Here is a 17,349-nt window from a genome sequence, read left to right on the forward strand (position 1 = left end):
ATGCCGGGCCATCTCCACATTTGTTAAGGAGACATTTATGCCACTGACTTGTGATTCATCAACGTTACCCCAGAGCCCTTCTCTGTTGACTACCTGGGAGGCGGAGGTTGCAGTGAGCCGAGATTGTGCCACTGCACTCCTGGGCAACAAAGTGAAACTCCAGCTGACAATAAATAAATAATATAATATAATATAATATAATATAATATAATATAATATAATATAATGTAAGAGGAAGAAAGACGATAGATTTTTCTCTCTCTACCAGATGAGGACACGGCAAGAAAGTTGCCATCTGTGAGCCGGCAAGAAACCTCTCACCAGGAAAGCAAACAACCCAGATTCTTGCTCTTGGATTTACCAGCCTCCAGAACTGTGAGAAAAGAAATTCCTGTTGTGTAAGCCAGGAATTTAATTCCTGCAGGTAGAAGCCAGCCCTGGCTCGCTCTCTGGCCAGTCACCTGGCAACCACCTACACCATCCTGTCTGCCCCACACTAGACTGGCTTCCTTCACCTTATTCCCTGCCTTGTCTTTTTAAATTTTTCTTTTTTATAAACGAGACCTCACTCTGTCACCAAGGCTGGCGTATAGTGGTGCAATCACAGCTCCCCACAGTCTCAACCTCCTGGGCTCAAGCAATTCTCCTGCCTCAGCCTCATGAGTAGCTGGGATTATAGGCACACAACACCACATCCAGCTGATATTTTTATTTTTTGTAGAGTCAAGGTCTCACTGTGTTGCCCAGACTAGTCTTGAACTCCTGGCCTCAAGTGATCCTCCTGCCTCAGCCTCCCAAAGTGGTATGAGCCATCGAGTCTGGCCTTTGCTTTATTCCTTGAGGCAGCCCTGCCTCCTCTTTCTACTCCCCTGTCCCAAATGATCAGAGACCCTAGGACAAGAACCACAGTGCTTTACTTTTCTTCTGAACAGAGGAGATAACTTGAGGGACAGCCCCCAGGCACCAGGCAGCCTTCAGGGCGGGCAGGGTTAGGGGAGGTAGGAGACTTGGAACCAGCAGCCCCGGCTCCAGCTCCATCGTCTGTGTCTTCCCTCTCCGGCCGGACTCTTCGAGGGGATGCAGGAGGCTGGGCACAGTGAACCAACAGGGGGCAGTCTCAGAGTGCCCAGCGGGTTGTCGGTCCCTGCTTCTGATGGACTCACCTGCAATAATTCCGGCATAACTGGGACAACTGCCTGCACTTGCCACCTGTGGGTGAAGGAAATGGTTCAGTCACAAGCTGTAGCTATATTGATTCTTGTTGTGTGTTCTGGGGCTTGGGAACCAGGTCAATCAACCCTGCCCCTTGGGAGCTCAAAGGCAACTCCATAAACAGGTGATGGAGAAACACGCCAAGAACAGCTGGTGTTGGGTTCCTGTGAGAGGCGCTTCCCACACTGGAACACAGATGAGCCCTTTGGAAACTCTTGTTATTTTGTATGTCACTTACTCATTCAGCATGCATTTATTGTGCACCTACTATGTGCCAGGCACTGATTCAAGCGCTAAGAACACAGTTGAGGACAAAGAAAAAAATCCCTGGCCTGGTAGAGTTGTCTTTCTAGGAGGAAAGACCAACAAGGAGAAAAATGACACAGTCAAATGTACAAAGGTGCTAAGTGGGATGGTGTTAAGTCCTACGAGGGGAAATAAGGCCAGGAGGAGGCACGGAGGCCCAGGAGCTGGCCTTATCCTCACAGGGATGGCTCCTGGGGCTTCAATAAGGCAGTGACTTTTTTTTTTTTTTTTTTGAAACAGAGTCTTGCTGTGTTGCCCAGGCTGGAGTGCAGTGGCGCAATCTCGGCTCACCACAACCTCCACCTCCTGGTTTCAAGCGATTCTCCCACCTCAGCCTCCTGAGTAGCTGGAATGACAGGCACATGCCACCACGCCCAGCTAATTTTTGCATTTTTAGTAGAGATGGGATTTCACCATGTTGGCCAGCTGGCATCAAACCCCTGGCCTCAAGGGATACACCTGCCTCAGCCTCCTAAACTGGATTACAGGTGTGAGCCACTGTACCCTGCCAAGGTGACATTTGAGCAGAGGCATGAAGATGGTAAGGGAGACAGCTGGAGGAAAGGCGTTACAAGCAGAGGGAACAGTAGTGCAAAGGCCTTGAGGTAGGAGGACACAGATGGGCTCCAGAGACCCATCTGTGGTTGGTCTAAAGTGGGCGGGGGGGCACCTTAAAAGCCAAAGGGACAGCGGGTTCGGTGGCTCATGCCTATAATCCCAGCACTTTGGGAGGCTGAGGCGGGAGGATCACAGGTCAGGAGTTTGAGACCAGCCTGGCCAATATGTTGAAACCCCATCTCTACTAAAAATACAAAAATTAGCCAAGCGTGGTGGTGGGTGCCTGTAGTCCAAGCTACTCAGGAGGCTGAGGCAGGAGAATAGCTTGAACCTGGGAAGTGGAGGTTGGAGTGAGCTGAGATCATGCCACTGCATTCAAGCCTGGGCAACATAGCAAGACTCTGTCTCGGGAAAAAAAAAAAGCTGCCATCCTTGCCTCCTCCACCCCCTCGGTTCTCAGACCCCGTCTCCTTCTACGCTGTCCCCACCTACTCTGTCCTGGCCACTTCACCTCCTCTGCTGCTATTGCCACGGGCTCAGCTCATTGCTGCTTCCAGGGCTTGGCACTGGCTGCCCTCTCTACCTGGTGATTCATCTGCTTGCCATCAGGAATCAGTTCCAATTTCACCACTCCAGGGAGAGCTTCTCTCCCCACCCCTCTCTTCCCAGTCACTCTACCGTATTTGGCAAATATCCTCCTCTGTGTCCACTCATTCATACGTTTATTTGCTTATCATCTTCTCCCTCCCAGATGTGATGTCCTCAGGACAGGGGCCAGGGATGCCTGTCACGACCATGCCCCCAGCATCACCCAGCAGAGGTTTGGTACAGAGTAGGTACCCACAAATGTTTGCTGTTGGAAAAATACATGGCCCCAGAGCTAACGTTCAGGCTCTGCCCTCACACAAACCTGGGTTCAATCCTTCACTTATTCCCTTTTTTTTTTTTTTTTTTTTTTTTTTTTTTTTTTTTTTTTTTTTGAGACAGAGTCTTGCTCTGTCACCCAGGCTGGAGTACAGTGGAGTGATCTCAGCTCACTGCAACCTCTGCCTCCCATATTCAAGTGATTCTCCTGCCTCAGCCTCCCAAATAGCTGGAATTAAAGGCACTCGCCACCACGTCCAGCTAATTTTTTCGTATTTTTAGTAGAGACAGGGTTTCACCGTATTGACCAGAATGGTCGTGATCTGCTGATCTTCTGATCTGCTGGCCGTGGCCTCCTAAAGTGCTGGGGTTACAGGCATGAGCCACTGTGCCCAGCCAGATAAATTATTTTAATTAAAAAATAAAAAAGAGGCCGGGCATTGTGGCTCACCCTGTAATCCCAGCACTCTGCAATTTGGGAGGCCAAGGCGGGTGGATCACAAGGTCAGGAGTTCAAGACCAGCCTGACCAACACGGTGATACCCCGTCTCTACTAAAAATATAAAAATATTAGCTGGATGTGGTGGCACATGCCTGTAATCCCAGCTACTCGGAGGGCTGAGGCAGGAGAATCGCTTGAACCTGGGAGGTGGAGGTTGTAGTGAGCCAATATCGCACCATTGCATTCCAGCCTAGGTGACAGAGTGAGACTCCATCTCAAAAATATATATATTTTTTTGTAGAGATAAGGTCTTGCTATTTTGCCCAGGCTTGTCTTGAAGTCCTAGGCTCAAGCCATCCTCCCACCTTAGCCTCCCAAAGTGCTGGATTACAGGAGTGAGCCACCATGCCTTGCCAATGAATGAATTCACTGACTCTTATGTGCTGTGTGACTTTAGGCAAACTCCTTAACTCTCCAAGCTTTAACTTTCCCACTGGGGTGGGAATAGGGCCTGGCACAAGGTCAGGATCAACACACACATGTTGCGTGCCTGAGGCAACAGTGCTTGACTCAGATTCAGTGAGGATCAGGCACACAGTAGGAATCATATTTCATGGTTGTTAGAATTCTGCCTCTCCCCTTAAGGCAGAAAAACAAAGTAGCTATGCTCATTTTCTTGATGAGGAAGTTGGACAAGAGAGGTAATGAAACTTGGCATCAGTTATACCGATTAACTGACAGCTTGTGTTTTATTTCAACCACATTTTTTAACCCTTTAAAAAAATTAGTTTCTCTGCTTGTTATTCTGCCTTTCCCCCACAGCTTCCCCTCCTGGCGTTGGGCTGTAGGGCCCTTGCCCTCTAGTTCAGCATCGGCAGGAGACAGGGGGGTGGGAGGAGAGGGAGGTTTAGGTATCTCATCCCCACAGCCCCTGCTCCCTTCTGGTTTGGTCACAAGTGAGGCAGTGGCTGGAACCCTCTTCCTGAGGCCACAGCTCCTTCTAGCGGCCCCAGCTCCAGTTCCATCTCTCGCCAGGCCCCCTGCAAAGCCAGTGCCTCCTCTTGCCCCTCAGGCTGAGGGATAACAGATCCCCATCCTTGCTAGTCATAGGACACTGCACCATCTAATTACCCTGCCTGTACCTCCCGAGATATCACTCTATTAAATGTTCTCCAGTTAACCTTTTGCAGGTCCTTCTGCCACCTGCCATGACCCTGATCAACACAGCGGTCAACATTTGAGTACCAAAATATTTTACAGAAACATTAAGCTCTTAAAAAAGTAGTTACTGTGGCTGCTCCAGGCCCCTATTCTTGCTAGATTGAGTGGGTGGGGTTGTTCCATGAGGCATCTAATCCTCAGTTGTCTCCTCCCCACACATCCTTGTTCAGCCCTTGTTCCCTGGCAGGCCTGGCTGCAGTGAGTTTTTGACTGCTGGGGTGGTATGCTGACTGCCAAACTGCCCTTAGTCTCTGCCCCTCCCTGTCAGTATTCACATCCTTTGCCATGTGACTTGCCTGTCTTCCCATCAAGAGGGGGATTCTATTTCCTTGAATGAAGCCTGGCCTCATGACTTGCTTTGACCTATGGAATGAGGCAGAAGTGATAATGGCCAGTTCTGAGCCTGTACTCATTCACTTTCTCTCTCCCTTAGAGCTCTGCCGCCACCACCACCATGTGAACAAGCCCAGGCTAGTTAGTGAAGGACAAGATGATGAGGCGAAGAGCCAAAGTGCCCCAGAAACAGTTTCCTGCTGACTCACAACTGAACTCAGATGCAAGAGTAAATCCAGTTGCAAACAGAAGAACCAGCCAGCTAAGCCCAGCCTACCTTTCCAAACCGTGGTCTTGAGAGCTCAATAAATGGTCATCATTTTAAACCACTGAATTCTGTGGTGGTTTGTATGGATACCCAGCTAATAGATACCTCATTTAAAACAAAATTGCCCAGGGGCCTTTGAGAACCCAGCCCTCAGTCATAGTGCAGGCCATCCTCTCCCAGTCTTGGTGCCCTTCCCGCCCAATTCCAGTTCTCACTGGTGAGGATGATGATGCCTGTAATGAACAGCACAGCTGCGACCAACAGTCCCCGTTTCCGGAGGGTGTGTTCATCTGCAGAGAGAAAAATGGAGGGCTACAGTCAGAGGGGTCTTCACCTTTCCTTCCCCAACATCTTCCCATGGATAACTTACCATAGAAAAAGGGGTCGTCCTCATGAGAACCTGGAGAGGCAGACAAGGAGCAAGTCAGGGTTCAGCAAAGGTTGGTGAAGTGAATGCGTGAATGGCAGCCAGGAAAAGGGGACACCTGGGTACCCTTAGAACAAAACCCAAAGTCCTCACCATGGCACACGATCTGGCTCCCATTATCCCGCTAATCTAATCTCCTCCCCTACCCCTCACTCCCTGCACTCCATTCCTACCGGCCTCCCTTCTATTGAACATGCAGGCACCTTCTCACCTCAGGGCCTTTGTACTGGCTATCTCCTCTACCTGGAACACACTTTCCCTAGACGTCTGCATGGCTCCCTCTGTCACTCCCTTCCCAGTGGGGCCCTCCCTGGTTTTGTATATGAAATACAGGTTGACTATCCCTAATTCCCAAATCCAAAATCCAAAATGTTCCAAGTCTGAAACTTTCTGACATCATGTCAGAGGTGTTTGAACCAGAGCAACTCCATCTTGAGCAGTGGCTGGGTAAAATAAGGCTGAGACCTACTGGGCTGCATTCCCCAGAGGTTAGACACTGTTAGTCACAGGATGAGACAGGAGGTCAGCACAAGATACAGGTCATAGAGGCCTTGCTGAGAAAACAGATTGCAATAAAGAAGCCGGTTAAAACCCACTAAAACCAAGATGGCAGTGAAAGTGACCTCTGGTCATCCTCACAGCTCATTATACGCTAGTTATAATAATACCTTAGCAAGCTAAAAGGCAGTCCCACCAGCACCATGACAGTTTACAAATGCCATGGTAATGTCAGGAAGTTACCTTATATTGTATAAAAAGGAGAGGAACCCTCAGTTCCAGGAATTGCCTACCCCTTTCCCAGAAAACTCATGAATAATCCACCCCTTGTTTAGCATATAATCAAGAAACAACCATAAAAATGGGCAACCAGCAGCCCTTGGGGCTTCTCTGCCTATGGAGTCGCCATTCTTTATTCCTTTACTTTCTTAATAAACTCTATGGACTCACTCTGAATTCTTTCTTGGGCAAGATCCAACAGCCCTTTCCTGGGGTCTGGATCAGGACCCCTTTCCAGTAACAGTCTGACATGACATTGAAAGGAAATGCCCATTGAAACATTTTGGACTTCAGATTTTTGGGTCAAGAATGCCGAACTGGTAAGCATAATGCAACTATTCTAAAATCTGAAACCTAAAAGACTCCTGGTCCAAAGCATTTTGGATACGGAATATTCAACCTGTACTCCCCAGTCACTCTCTAGCCCTACTTTATTTTTCTTGATAGCAACTTAAAATCAACTGATGTATAATTATGGTGATGATTACTAGTTGTATTTCTCTTACCACTAGAATATTCATTCCATGAGGGCAGAGATTTTGTCTGGCTTGTTCACCATTGTATCCCTGTCCCCTAGAACCTAGTCTAGCACACAACACTCAGTGAATATTTGTTGAATGAATGGATGAATGGGCTCTCTACATGACCCATGGGCATATCATTTCCATTCATTCATTGGGGGTTGACCGGGCAGGAAGTGGAGGATAAGACCACCAGGGAAAGAATCAAATTGCCTCTAGAAACAGAGCTCCCTGCTGACCCACAACTGATCTCAGATGCCTGAGTAAGTCCAGCTGAAACCAGAAGAACCAGCCAGCTAAGCACAGCCTAGATTTCCAAATAGCAGAAATGAAAGCTAAATAAATTGTTATCCTTTTAAGCCACTGGGTTTTTAGGTGGTTTGTCTGCAGCAATAATTTACACATTCATTTATCTATTTGGACATTTATCATATGCCCACCCTCTGCCAGGCTTGAAGTCATTTACTTTCCCAACATGTGTTTACTGAGAACTATTCTGTGCTGAGCTGCATGCTAGGTGCTGGAAATACACAGTGAACAGAAAATAGCCTAATTCCAGTTTGGGGAGGCAGATACTGACCAGATGGCTTGAGGGTCTGGGGGTGTGTCTGGATGTCTGTTCTTGGGGATGGTCTCTCAGTGAGCGTTGTGGTACCTTTGGTGGGATGAGCTGAGAGAGTGGCCAGATCGGTGGAAGGCAGGAATGAGCCATGGAGGCAGAAACAAGGGTTATTAGTGAGAGTCTGTATCTGGAAGAAACCCCTCTCCCACATCTACATAGCTGGTGTGCAAGGTCAGGCGTCCCCCTTACTCCATACCTAGAGGTAATAAGTAATGGCAGGCCTTGAAATGCTGAAATAAGCATGTACTCCCTGCTTATGACCATCTGCCTCGATCCCCCAGGGACTCTTGACCCCTCTCCTAGGACCTCCTGGCCCACCCTATAATTCAAGAGATAAAGGAACTAAAAGGCAACACCTGGCAAGTACTCTGGCCCGGCTACATGGTCTGGAAATACTCATAAAACATTCTGAATATTGGCCAGGTGTAGTGGCTCATGCCTGTAACCCCAGCACTTTGGGAGTCTGAGGCGGGCAAATGACCTGAGGTCTGGAGTTCAAGAGCAGCCTGACCAACATGGTGAAACCCTGTCTCTACTAAGAATACAAAAATTAGCCAGACGTGGTGGCACGCGCCTGTTATCCCAGGTGCTTGGGAGGCTGGGGCAGGAGAACTGCCTGAACTCGAGAGGTGGAGTTTGCAAAGAGCCGAGATTCTGCCACTGCACTCCAGTCTGGGCGACAGAGCGAGACTCCATCTCAAAAACAACAACAACAACAACAACAACACAACAAACTATTCTGAATATCACCTCTGCCCCCAGACCGAAAATACCAAAGGGTTCTTCTCTTGAAAAAAGAAAATCAATACCACCAAAGAAAAGGTCTGCCCCCCCGCACTGAGAAGGGCCCCCACACCACATCTGAGGCCTCCACGGGAAGCCAGCAGGCAGAGAAGCTCCCTCATGAAACCCAAGTTCCCGGGAACCATCTCAGTGCCCCACACCCTAAATAGGAACTGGCAGCCAAGGATTACAAGATGTTCTGGGAATGCATCGCCCAGAGGAAGGTATAAGCCAGATCAACAGCAGAGACAAAGACGCAGAGACCGCAGGAGTGTGAAGGACAGCCATGCTGGTGTCTGGTGCTCATGCACCCTGGGGCAAGACAGTCTGGACTCAAATCCCGGTTCTGTCACTCGGCTGCATGGCCTAAGGCAAGCTGAGTAACCTCTCTGGGTCTCAGTTCCCTTTCCTGTGAGATGGGAGTAATGACAGTTTCCACCACACAGGGTGATCACGAGCATCAAATGACTTAATACACAAAAGCTTAGCGCAATGCCCGGCATGAATAAGCTCTCAGCAAAAGTCAGCATTGCTCTTATTGTCTGCTCGGCACTCTTTCCTTCTTCTGGAACAGCTCCTCTTTTCTTTGGGGGTGTGTCGGGGAGGGACTGCCCTCTCTTCCCAGTTATAACCCAGGCTACAGAAGGAAGCATGTGACCCCCGTCTGGTCCTTCCCTGAGACCTTTCAAATTCCAAGTAGGGATAATGAGTGACAGCTAAGTACTATTGACTGAATTCTATCTGCCCCACCAAATTCCGTATGTTGAAGCCCTAAGCCCTAATGTGATGGTATTTGGAGCGAGGGTCTCTGGGAGGTAATTAGGGTTAGATCAGATCATGAGGATGCAGTCCTCGTGATGGGATTAGTACCCTTTTAAAAAGACACCAGAGAGCTCGCTTTCAAGCTCACAAGCCCACTCACATGTGGAGAGGACACAGTGAAGACAGAGCAAGAGCGTGGCCGTCTGTGACCCAAGCCGAGCCCTCACCAGACACACCCTGCTGGCACTCTGATCTTGGACTCCCCATCTCCAGAACTGGGAGAAATGAATTCCTATTGTTTAAGCCACCCAGTCTGTGGGATCGTTATGGTACCTCAAGCAGATTAAAACCCTAGGTGAAGCCTGGAAGCTTTGAGCGAGGAGGTGACATGAGCCATTTCCTCCCTAGGCAGAAGAGAAACAAAGGTAGCAGAGGAAGAGGGGCCTGGGGACTTTCATGCCCAGCCTCTAGACAACCCAGAGGCTCAGCAGTGACAGCCATTTGTCCCTGATGAACTTCTGTCACATCTATCCAGGAACATGGACCAAACACATAGAGCAACTCAGGTCAGCAAAGACAGCAAATTAATGCAGAGGCGTGAGAACGCTTTATCAATTAAGAAGTGTGGACACAGCTGCTAACCCCCACCCCCGACAGGTGCACTTTTGTACAAAATAGAAACGTTCCCTTCTACAAGACACTTTATTTCCATCTGTTGTAGAATTGTTTTAATAGACAGATTCTGTAAAAATAAGATGCTTTACTGCTATCACTAGAAAGCTAGAACAATTATAAAGACCCACATGGGAAATGGCACGGCCTGAGAGACGGTGCTGTTGGTCAGTGCCCAGTCTGCACAACTGTACATGTCTCTCAGCCTGGGAGCGGCCTAAGCTACAATACTTTCCAGTGGGAGGGCTGCCCCTCGAATAAGGATTATCACACAGGCATTAGAGAGCATCTGTTGCCTTATCTTAGCTCAGTCTCCCTTCCCACACCTCTGGTAATACTAACTCACTTGTCCAGAGGAAAATCCCCTCTTCCCTGACTCTTGCTCTGTGTGGTTCAGGCATGCCTGGCTGAGCCTCTTCTCTATCCCCAGGGTGGGGCACAAGACTCAGGCCTGACCAATGACAGCAGATCATTTCTCAGGCTCTCATTGGTTCAGACATGAGCATGTGACTCCAGCTGGGCCAATGAGAGTCCATTCTAGGGCTTAGGCTAGAAATAATGGGAAATACTTTGTTCTTTAGCCACCAGATATGTGGCCTAAAGTTAGAACTATCCATCTCTGCCATTAAGAGGGGAGAAGTTAGCTGAGAATGAAGACAACAGAACCAAGAGAGGGAACAAAGCTTAAGCTCCTTGATCCAGCTATGCCTGAAGTTGGCTACTGCTGGACTTTCCAGAACTTACACAGCCAATCAGTTATGTGTGTGTGTGTTTAAGGCGAAGTTTCTATATTTTGCAACTGAAAAGCTTCTGCTCTAACATTAAGGAGATTTACAAAAAGGAAACACCCACAGGCACATTTCACGGCACCAACCCTCTTAGGAGAACTGACGGAAAGAAAACTCCAAAGTCCATCAGTTAGGGAAACACTGTACACTGTACCTGCCCCTGGGGGATCCTTTGCTGCAAATTAGCTTAATCAAGACTCTTGGAAGTCCTGCCATAAAGAAACATGGTTAACTTTAACTCAGGGTTCCCCAAATACCTTTCACCACAAACCAACACTTTCTTTCTTAAAAATGTATTAACGGCTGGGCGCGGTGGCTCAAGCCTGTAATCCCAGCACTTTGGGAGGCCGAGGCAGGTGGATCACGAGGTCAAGAGATCGAGACCATCCTGGTCAACATGGTGAAACCCCGCCTCTACTAAAAATACAAAAAAAAAAAAAAAAAAAAAAATGTATTAACAATTCCCCAAACAGGTGCGCTGAGAAACGTACTGAGGGAAATGTTGACCTAGATAGAGAATTAAACAAAAACCAGAGGCTGCTGCTGTCAGCCCCACGTTCTACCTGCTTTGGTGCTCCCGGGTGTCTCTGGATCTGTCACTAGAGGCCCATCCATTCCTGTCGGTTGCGGGGTCTGGGTCTGGGGTTGTGGTGTTTCTGTTTGGGTCAGAAGAGCAAAGGAGGGAAGGATAAGAAAAGAGTGAATCAGGGACAGGCGGTTCCATAGAACAGTAAGAGGGCATCTCCCTCCAACAGCCTGGCAAAACCCAAAGATATCAATATACCAAGTGTCACTGTAAGGGTGGGAAGGGGGACACGCTCCCACACACTGTTGGTGGTGAGTGAGGAAACGGGTATAGCCATTAGGCAGGGCAACTTTTATTTTTACTTTTATTTATTTATATTTAAGACAGGGTCTCACTCTATGGCTTGAGCTGAAGTGCAGTGGTGCAATCATAGCTCACTGCAGCCTCGAACTCCTGGGCTCAACTGATTCTCCTGCCTTAGCCTCCCAAGTGGCTGGGACTACAGGCACGTGCCACCATGCCTAGCTAATCTTTTTGTACTTTCTGTAGAGGATAGGTGTTGCTGTGTTGCCCAGGTTGGTCTGAAACTCCTGGGCTCAAGGGATCCATCCACCTCGGCCTCCCAAAGTGCTGGGATGATACCAGGCATGAGCCACCGCACCCAGGGAGCAGGACGGCAACTTTTAAAACAATTAAATGTTCACGTCCTTTGCCCTGTACTGTCTGGGATAAAAGCACAGGTTCTGGTGCCAGGTTCCCAGACTTCGATTCCAGCTGCATCCCTGACTTGCTGTGAGACCTTGACGAAGTTAATCAGAGCCTCTGTTTCCTAGTCTGTATAAAATGAAGATAATGGTAGTTTCTGTCTCTGAGGGTTTGCGTGAAGGTTGAATGAGTTAACATACGTGAAATATTTAGAAACATCACCAGCACATAGTCAGTACATATTCTAAGTGCGTTTGCTCAAGGGGGAAGGGACAAGATTGCTCATCGTGGTGCTGTGTGTAGATAGAAAAAGCTAGAAACAACCAACATGTTCATCAAGAAGTGTGTGACTACAGGAGCTGTAACATGGGCACCTTGTGGAATACTAGGCAGAAGAGAAAACAGAGTCTTTATACAGTAATGTGAGAAGAATTTCAAACATACCACTGCATGAAGAAACAAAGCGAGTTGCAGAACAATCATACCGTATCCTTAAGCTCACACACAGACACAGCACACAGCCAGTGTGTTTCCTCCGGGTAATATACATAGGATAGCATAATTGGGGAACTACTTCAATGTTCACAGTAGGGACCTCTCAGAGATAGAGGGAGAGAATGAGGATTGCAGAGGGGAGGTGACAATGGGATTTAGTTTTGCCTACAATCGTTTTATTCTTTCCAGATAGAATGTGTTTACATACCACTGTGTCATTAAACGCCGAATGAAAAAATTAGGGAGCAATTTTTTCTTTTCTTTTTTTTTTTTTTTTTTTTTTTTTGAGACAGGGTCTTGCTGTGTTGCCCAGGCTGGAGTGCAGTGGCGAGATCTTGGCTCAGTGCAACCTCTGCCCCCCAGCTCAAGTGATTCTCCCATCTCAGCCTTCTGAGTAGCTGGGACTACAGGAGTAGGCCAATGTACCCAGCTAATGTTTGTATTTTTTGTAAAGTTGGGCTCTCACTGTTTTGCCCAGGCTGGCCTACAACTCCTGAGCTCAAGCGATCTGCCCCGCTTGGCTTCCCCAAAGTGCTGGGATTATAGGCATAAGCCACCACCTCTGGCTGGGAGCACTTTTTGAATTATACTCCAAGACAACGTTCAAAAATTACTCAAAAAATTCAAAAAAGAGATCAGAGAAAAAGATAAAAGAAAGAAAGAAATGTGACTGGCACACAGAAACTTTTCTGGGGGTGTTTGCGAAGTTCTGCTCCTTGACCTGGTTGGTAGTTCCATAGGCGTTCAATTTAGAGTAAGTCATTATCTTGTAAATTTATGGGTTTTGTGTTTTTCTATCTGCATGTTAATTTCACAATTTCAAAAGTGTTTTGATTTTTTTTTATAAGTATTGAATAGAGTTGGCTGGCTGCCCTGCCCAAAGTGAACGAGGGCATTCAGAGCCCGGGGTAGGGACTGAAGTGGGCAACCAAAGACCTAGAGTGTCAGAGGAAGAGGGGGAACTTTGTCCGCCCTTGTCCCGCCCCCAACACCTGCTCCTGCACTACTCACCATCAGCAGGCCGGGTAAGGATTGGAGGGGTGGGCTGGACGTCTGGGTAGATTGCATCTGGAGTCCAGAAACAGGGGGTCAGGGAGAGAAAAGGAAAGAGAGAGAAGTGGACAAGGTGTGCGAATGGAGGCGCCAGAGACTCCCACAGCATCTCAACTTTAATGTAATAGAAATGGCTTAACTAATCCAGCCATTTGCTAACTGCTGAAATGTGCTACCCATATACCTGAAGTAAGGGTACTTCAGGACCTCACGTCCCACAGATGCCACACTACAGCTCCTTCTTCGGGATGCTGGCTGCAAACTAGCTTTCTCAAGACTCTGAGAAGTGCTGCCTAAAAAAAACATGTTTAACTCAGCTTCCCAGTGCACCTGCTCTGATAACAGCCCCCAGAACTTTCTTTAGGGACCATCATTCCCTGACTTTTGGTCCACTTTATTCAGCAAGGTTGATACCAGCCCTGGTGGAGATTGGGCCTGGGACCCAGGCCTCGGCAATCAGCTTTCTATGCCTGTGGCCACAGTGCTCAGCTCAGAGATACGACCTGAGCCTGGCCAAAGACAACTCAGTTCTGGGACATTTGCTCAACTGGGGAAGGGAAAGTCTCTTGCTGGGATTCTTAGCAGGCAGGATGAAAGCCCCAGACTTCAAGGGCCCATGAGAGGAGACTCTGCCTGAAAATGAAGCCAACACAGAGAAAACAGAACCAAGGGGTAGAAGGAGGTTCCTGATAGCAACGTTTGAGCACCTAAATCAAGCCATGCCTGAAGGTCGGTACCTCGCCTTTTTTGTTACATAAATCCATAAATTCCCTTGTTTGGTCCAAGTTTGGGATTTGTGTTGCTGTTGTTATTTGCAATGATAGGATCTTGATAGAAGTGTCCCTCTTTCCTTACCTGGGGCTGGGGTCAGAACCTGAAAGCCCACGGTATTTGGGTCTGCTGAAGCAGTGGATGTGGGCTCCTTCGGCGTCTGTCCTGCGGAATCAAGGATGAGAAGCTGGGAGGGAGCCTGTCCTCCTCTTCCCTCCACCTCCACCCTCCCCTCCCTGGTGAAATAGTGGGGCTCCTGTCTGCTGGTGGACCTTCTCAGCTTTGGCTGCATCAATCCATAATTCTGGAAGTTTTCAGCTATGTTAATGCCCGGGAACCCTTCTTCTAGGCCCCCTCCAGCCCATCCCTGTGGAATGGGAGAGGCAGTTTAGTCTGGTGAGCCCAGGTGCTAGGGTCAGCCAGGTCCCTGGTTTCAAATCGTGGCCCCAACAACTTCCTTGCTGTGTGCCTGGAACAAGTGAAGTTCTTTCTCTGGGAATCAGTTGCCTCAGCTGCAAAGCAGGGATGATAATTGAATCTATTTCACAGGGCTACAGATAGGGTAAAAGGACACGGAGCAGGGGAAGGGCCTCCCACACCGCTTTCCACGTGGTCAGTCCTGGATACCTCCACTGCCCCCACACTGGCCCTGCCTCCGTCCCGTCCAGCCCGGACGTCCCCGCAGCCTCCTCTCTGGCCTCTCTGCTCCAGTCCCTGCCTCCACAGTCTGTTCCCACCTGCAGCCAGAGGGAGCCTGGGAACACCTGAGTTTTGTTGGGGCCCATCTGGCTCAAACCCTGCCCTGGCCACACCACACTCCACATAAAAGCAAAGCCCTAGCGTGGCCCATAAGTCTCCCTCCATCTGGCCCCTGCCACTTCTCTCTCCTCTGTCATCACACTCTGCCCCTTCTCGGCCCCTGTAGTCCTAATCCAGCCACCCCACCTGCCTGCTTTTCTTCAGACACACCAGTCAACACTCAGCCCACACACACCTGCAAGGCCCACTCCCTCATCTCCTCCAAGTGTTTGTTGGTCCAAATGTCACCTCCTCAGTGAGGCCCTCCCTGACCACCCAGTTGAAACAATCCCCATTACCTCTACTTTTCCGCAAGCACGTATCACCTCCTAGCACACGATATAATTTATTAACTTGTCTCTCCCCGCTAGCGGGTAACCTCTTGTCTTATTCACTGCTGTTTCCCCAGTGCACAGAATATCTAGCACATAGCAGGTGCTCAATAAATATTTCTCAAATGACTGAATGAGTGAACGAAAATCATTTTATGAAGGAGAAATGAGGGGCGCCGTTAGTGGGGTGTGCATTCTGGGTTCTGGGGGCAGGAAGAACAGTTGTTTTCCCAGCTCCTCCACCCACTGGCCTTTGACAGAGGGCACTTCCCTTTGCTGAACCTCAGTTTCCTCATCAGTAAAATGGGCATGACAACAGAGTGACTGACTGACAGAGGCAAAGCCTAACTGAGCTAACGCACACCACACCTGCCATGCAGAAAGCATGCGCAATGGCCCCCAGCGGCTCCCGTCAACTCTTTGGACTAACCCGCTCAACTGCTTTTCCTAACTGTCTGATGCCTGGGAACCCAGCGATCTGCTTTTCTGGGAGCCCAGGTTTCCTGGCTGCCAAGTAGAAAACCGACACCAATCTTCTGGCCAAATCAAACTCAGTGAGTTCTTCGTGGAGGTGAAATTGGAGGATGCTCAGCAGGACAGGCCCTGGCAAGACTCACTGGAAGCAGCCACCGGGATCTGAGGTGTCCAAAGAGGGTGTAACATCGTCGCCCCGCCATGGGGATCCCCACTGCCTGGTGCCCGCTCAGCGGGAGGGTGACGGGGCGGGACAGAGCATCCACACTCGCCAGCCAGCCACCCACCCCGAAGCACACGTAGGGCCGGCCTGGCATGGGGCTCTGGGGCAGGGTGGAGGCCAGGGATGGGTCTTACCTCTGGTGGGGAGAATCAGGCCAACGATGGTGAGAAGACACAGGCGACCAGAGGGCGACATCTGTGGGACCAGGTGATGCAGGGGTCAGCCATGATGTCAGTGAGGCTGACCTGGGGCCGCCCCGAGGACCCTGCAGCCCCTTCCCTGCCCTGAGCAAACACCTCTGGCTTCCAGGACCCCCTACCAGGGCTGACGGCTGGCGTCAGGGGCAGGGGGAGGGTCTCAGTGGTGGAGATACCTAACCGTCACCCTGCTTCCTTCCTCTGCAGGTCCCCAAAGAAAACAAGAAGCATCAGATAAAATGGGTCTCCCAGCAGCTGCAAGGGCCGGCGAGGCCTTCTGAAGCACCTCCCGGCGCCTTCCGCTGCACTTACCCCTCGCTGGGACTGACACAGGAGGGGACTGGGGCAGAAGAGTAGACAGGAGACCTCTTCCCTCCCCCGCAGGCCCGGAGCCCAGGAGTCGGCGCGGAGGGGAAGGAGGAAGAGTGAGTAACCCCTCCTGCGCTCAGAGGAAAAAGTGAGTTGGTGTCCGGGGCCGCCTTGCAGGGATGGCGCGCTGGGGAGATGAGGCACTGGTCCGAAGGGGGTGGCGGAGAGCTGGGGAGACTGAGGCAGGCGGGCGGGAGCGAGGCAGAGCGGCCCACTGCAACCCAGGAAAGGAGGCAGAGAGATGTGGGCGTGGATAGGGGCGGAGAGGCGCGGAAGGGGCCAGACCCCTGCCCACCTGAGCCCGCCCCTGGGCAGAGGGGCGGCGGACGGAGGCGGCGCGCCACAGGGACTTACGTCGGAGCTGGGGGTCCGGAGCCGGCAGCCTCGTGGGGAAAGGGACGCGGCGGTGGCTGCTGCGTCCAGGCGGAGGGTGTGGCCAGGGGAGCGCGCGCGGGCGGGGACCCAGACGGGCTCAGTCATTTCCTCTTGGGTTTCCTGACTTCAGAGCCCGGGTGGGAGCAGGAGGGGGAGACGCTGAGGGCGACGGGGGTCAGGGGTGAGGCCTTCGCGGTGGGGGAGGGTGGGGACGGTGATGGGGCAGGCAGGTCTGAGGTGAGTGGGCGCCTCTGAGAGAGCAGAGGGAGAAAGGGGAGGGGTCTATTCTGGGACCGCTGGAGGAAGGGAAAGGACGAATCCGAAGGTGTTGAGGAAGAAGGGACTGGAGGGGCAACTCGGGGCACTGGCAGAGGGGAAGGAGGAGGGGGCAACCCCGGGCACGCAGGGGAGAGCTGCCCCAGGTTCCGTTCTGCACCCCTGCCCCCACCGTGCCCACAGATGAGAACACACAGAC

The 17,349-nt window shown here is 50.4% G+C and overlaps 1 protein-coding gene across 3 annotated transcripts; it reads right to left on the reverse strand.

Annotated features, from left to right (window-relative positions):
• Window positions 1-895: 895 nt before the first annotated feature.
• Window positions 896-16,951, reverse strand: FXYD5 (FXYD domain containing ion transport regulator 5). Of its 3 annotated transcripts, XM_003937350.3 has the most exons (9): window positions 16,854-16,950; window positions 16,068-16,128; window positions 14,191-14,271; window positions 13,294-13,350; window positions 11,120-11,212; window positions 7,510-7,599; window positions 5,575-5,604; window positions 5,420-5,494; window positions 896-1,209 (listed from the first exon to the last, which is right to left on the reverse strand). In XM_003937350.3, the coding sequence occupies exons 2-9, from the start codon at window positions 16,126-16,128 to the stop codon at window positions 1,160-1,162; spliced, it is 537 nt and encodes a 178-aa protein (XP_003937399.2). In that variant the 5' UTR covers window positions 16,854-16,950; the 3' UTR covers window positions 896-1,159. The 3 variants fall into 3 exon arrangements, with proteins under 3 accessions (XP_003937399.2, XP_010346208.2, XP_074242655.1); XM_010347906.3 differs by lacking the exon at window positions 896-1,209 and having other exon boundaries at window positions 3,008-5,494; window positions 16,854-16,951; XM_074386554.1 differs by lacking the exons at window positions 896-1,209; window positions 16,854-16,950 and adding an exon at window positions 16,443-16,737 and having other exon boundaries at window positions 3,008-5,494.
• Between the last annotated feature and the right edge of the window lie 398 nt (window positions 16,952-17,349).

The sequence above is a fragment of the Saimiri boliviensis genome, chromosome 14 (genome assembly GCF_048565385.1).
Source record: "Saimiri boliviensis isolate mSaiBol1 chromosome 14, mSaiBol1.pri, whole genome shotgun sequence".
NCBI lineage: Eukaryota > Metazoa > Chordata > Mammalia > Primates > Cebidae > Saimiri > Saimiri boliviensis.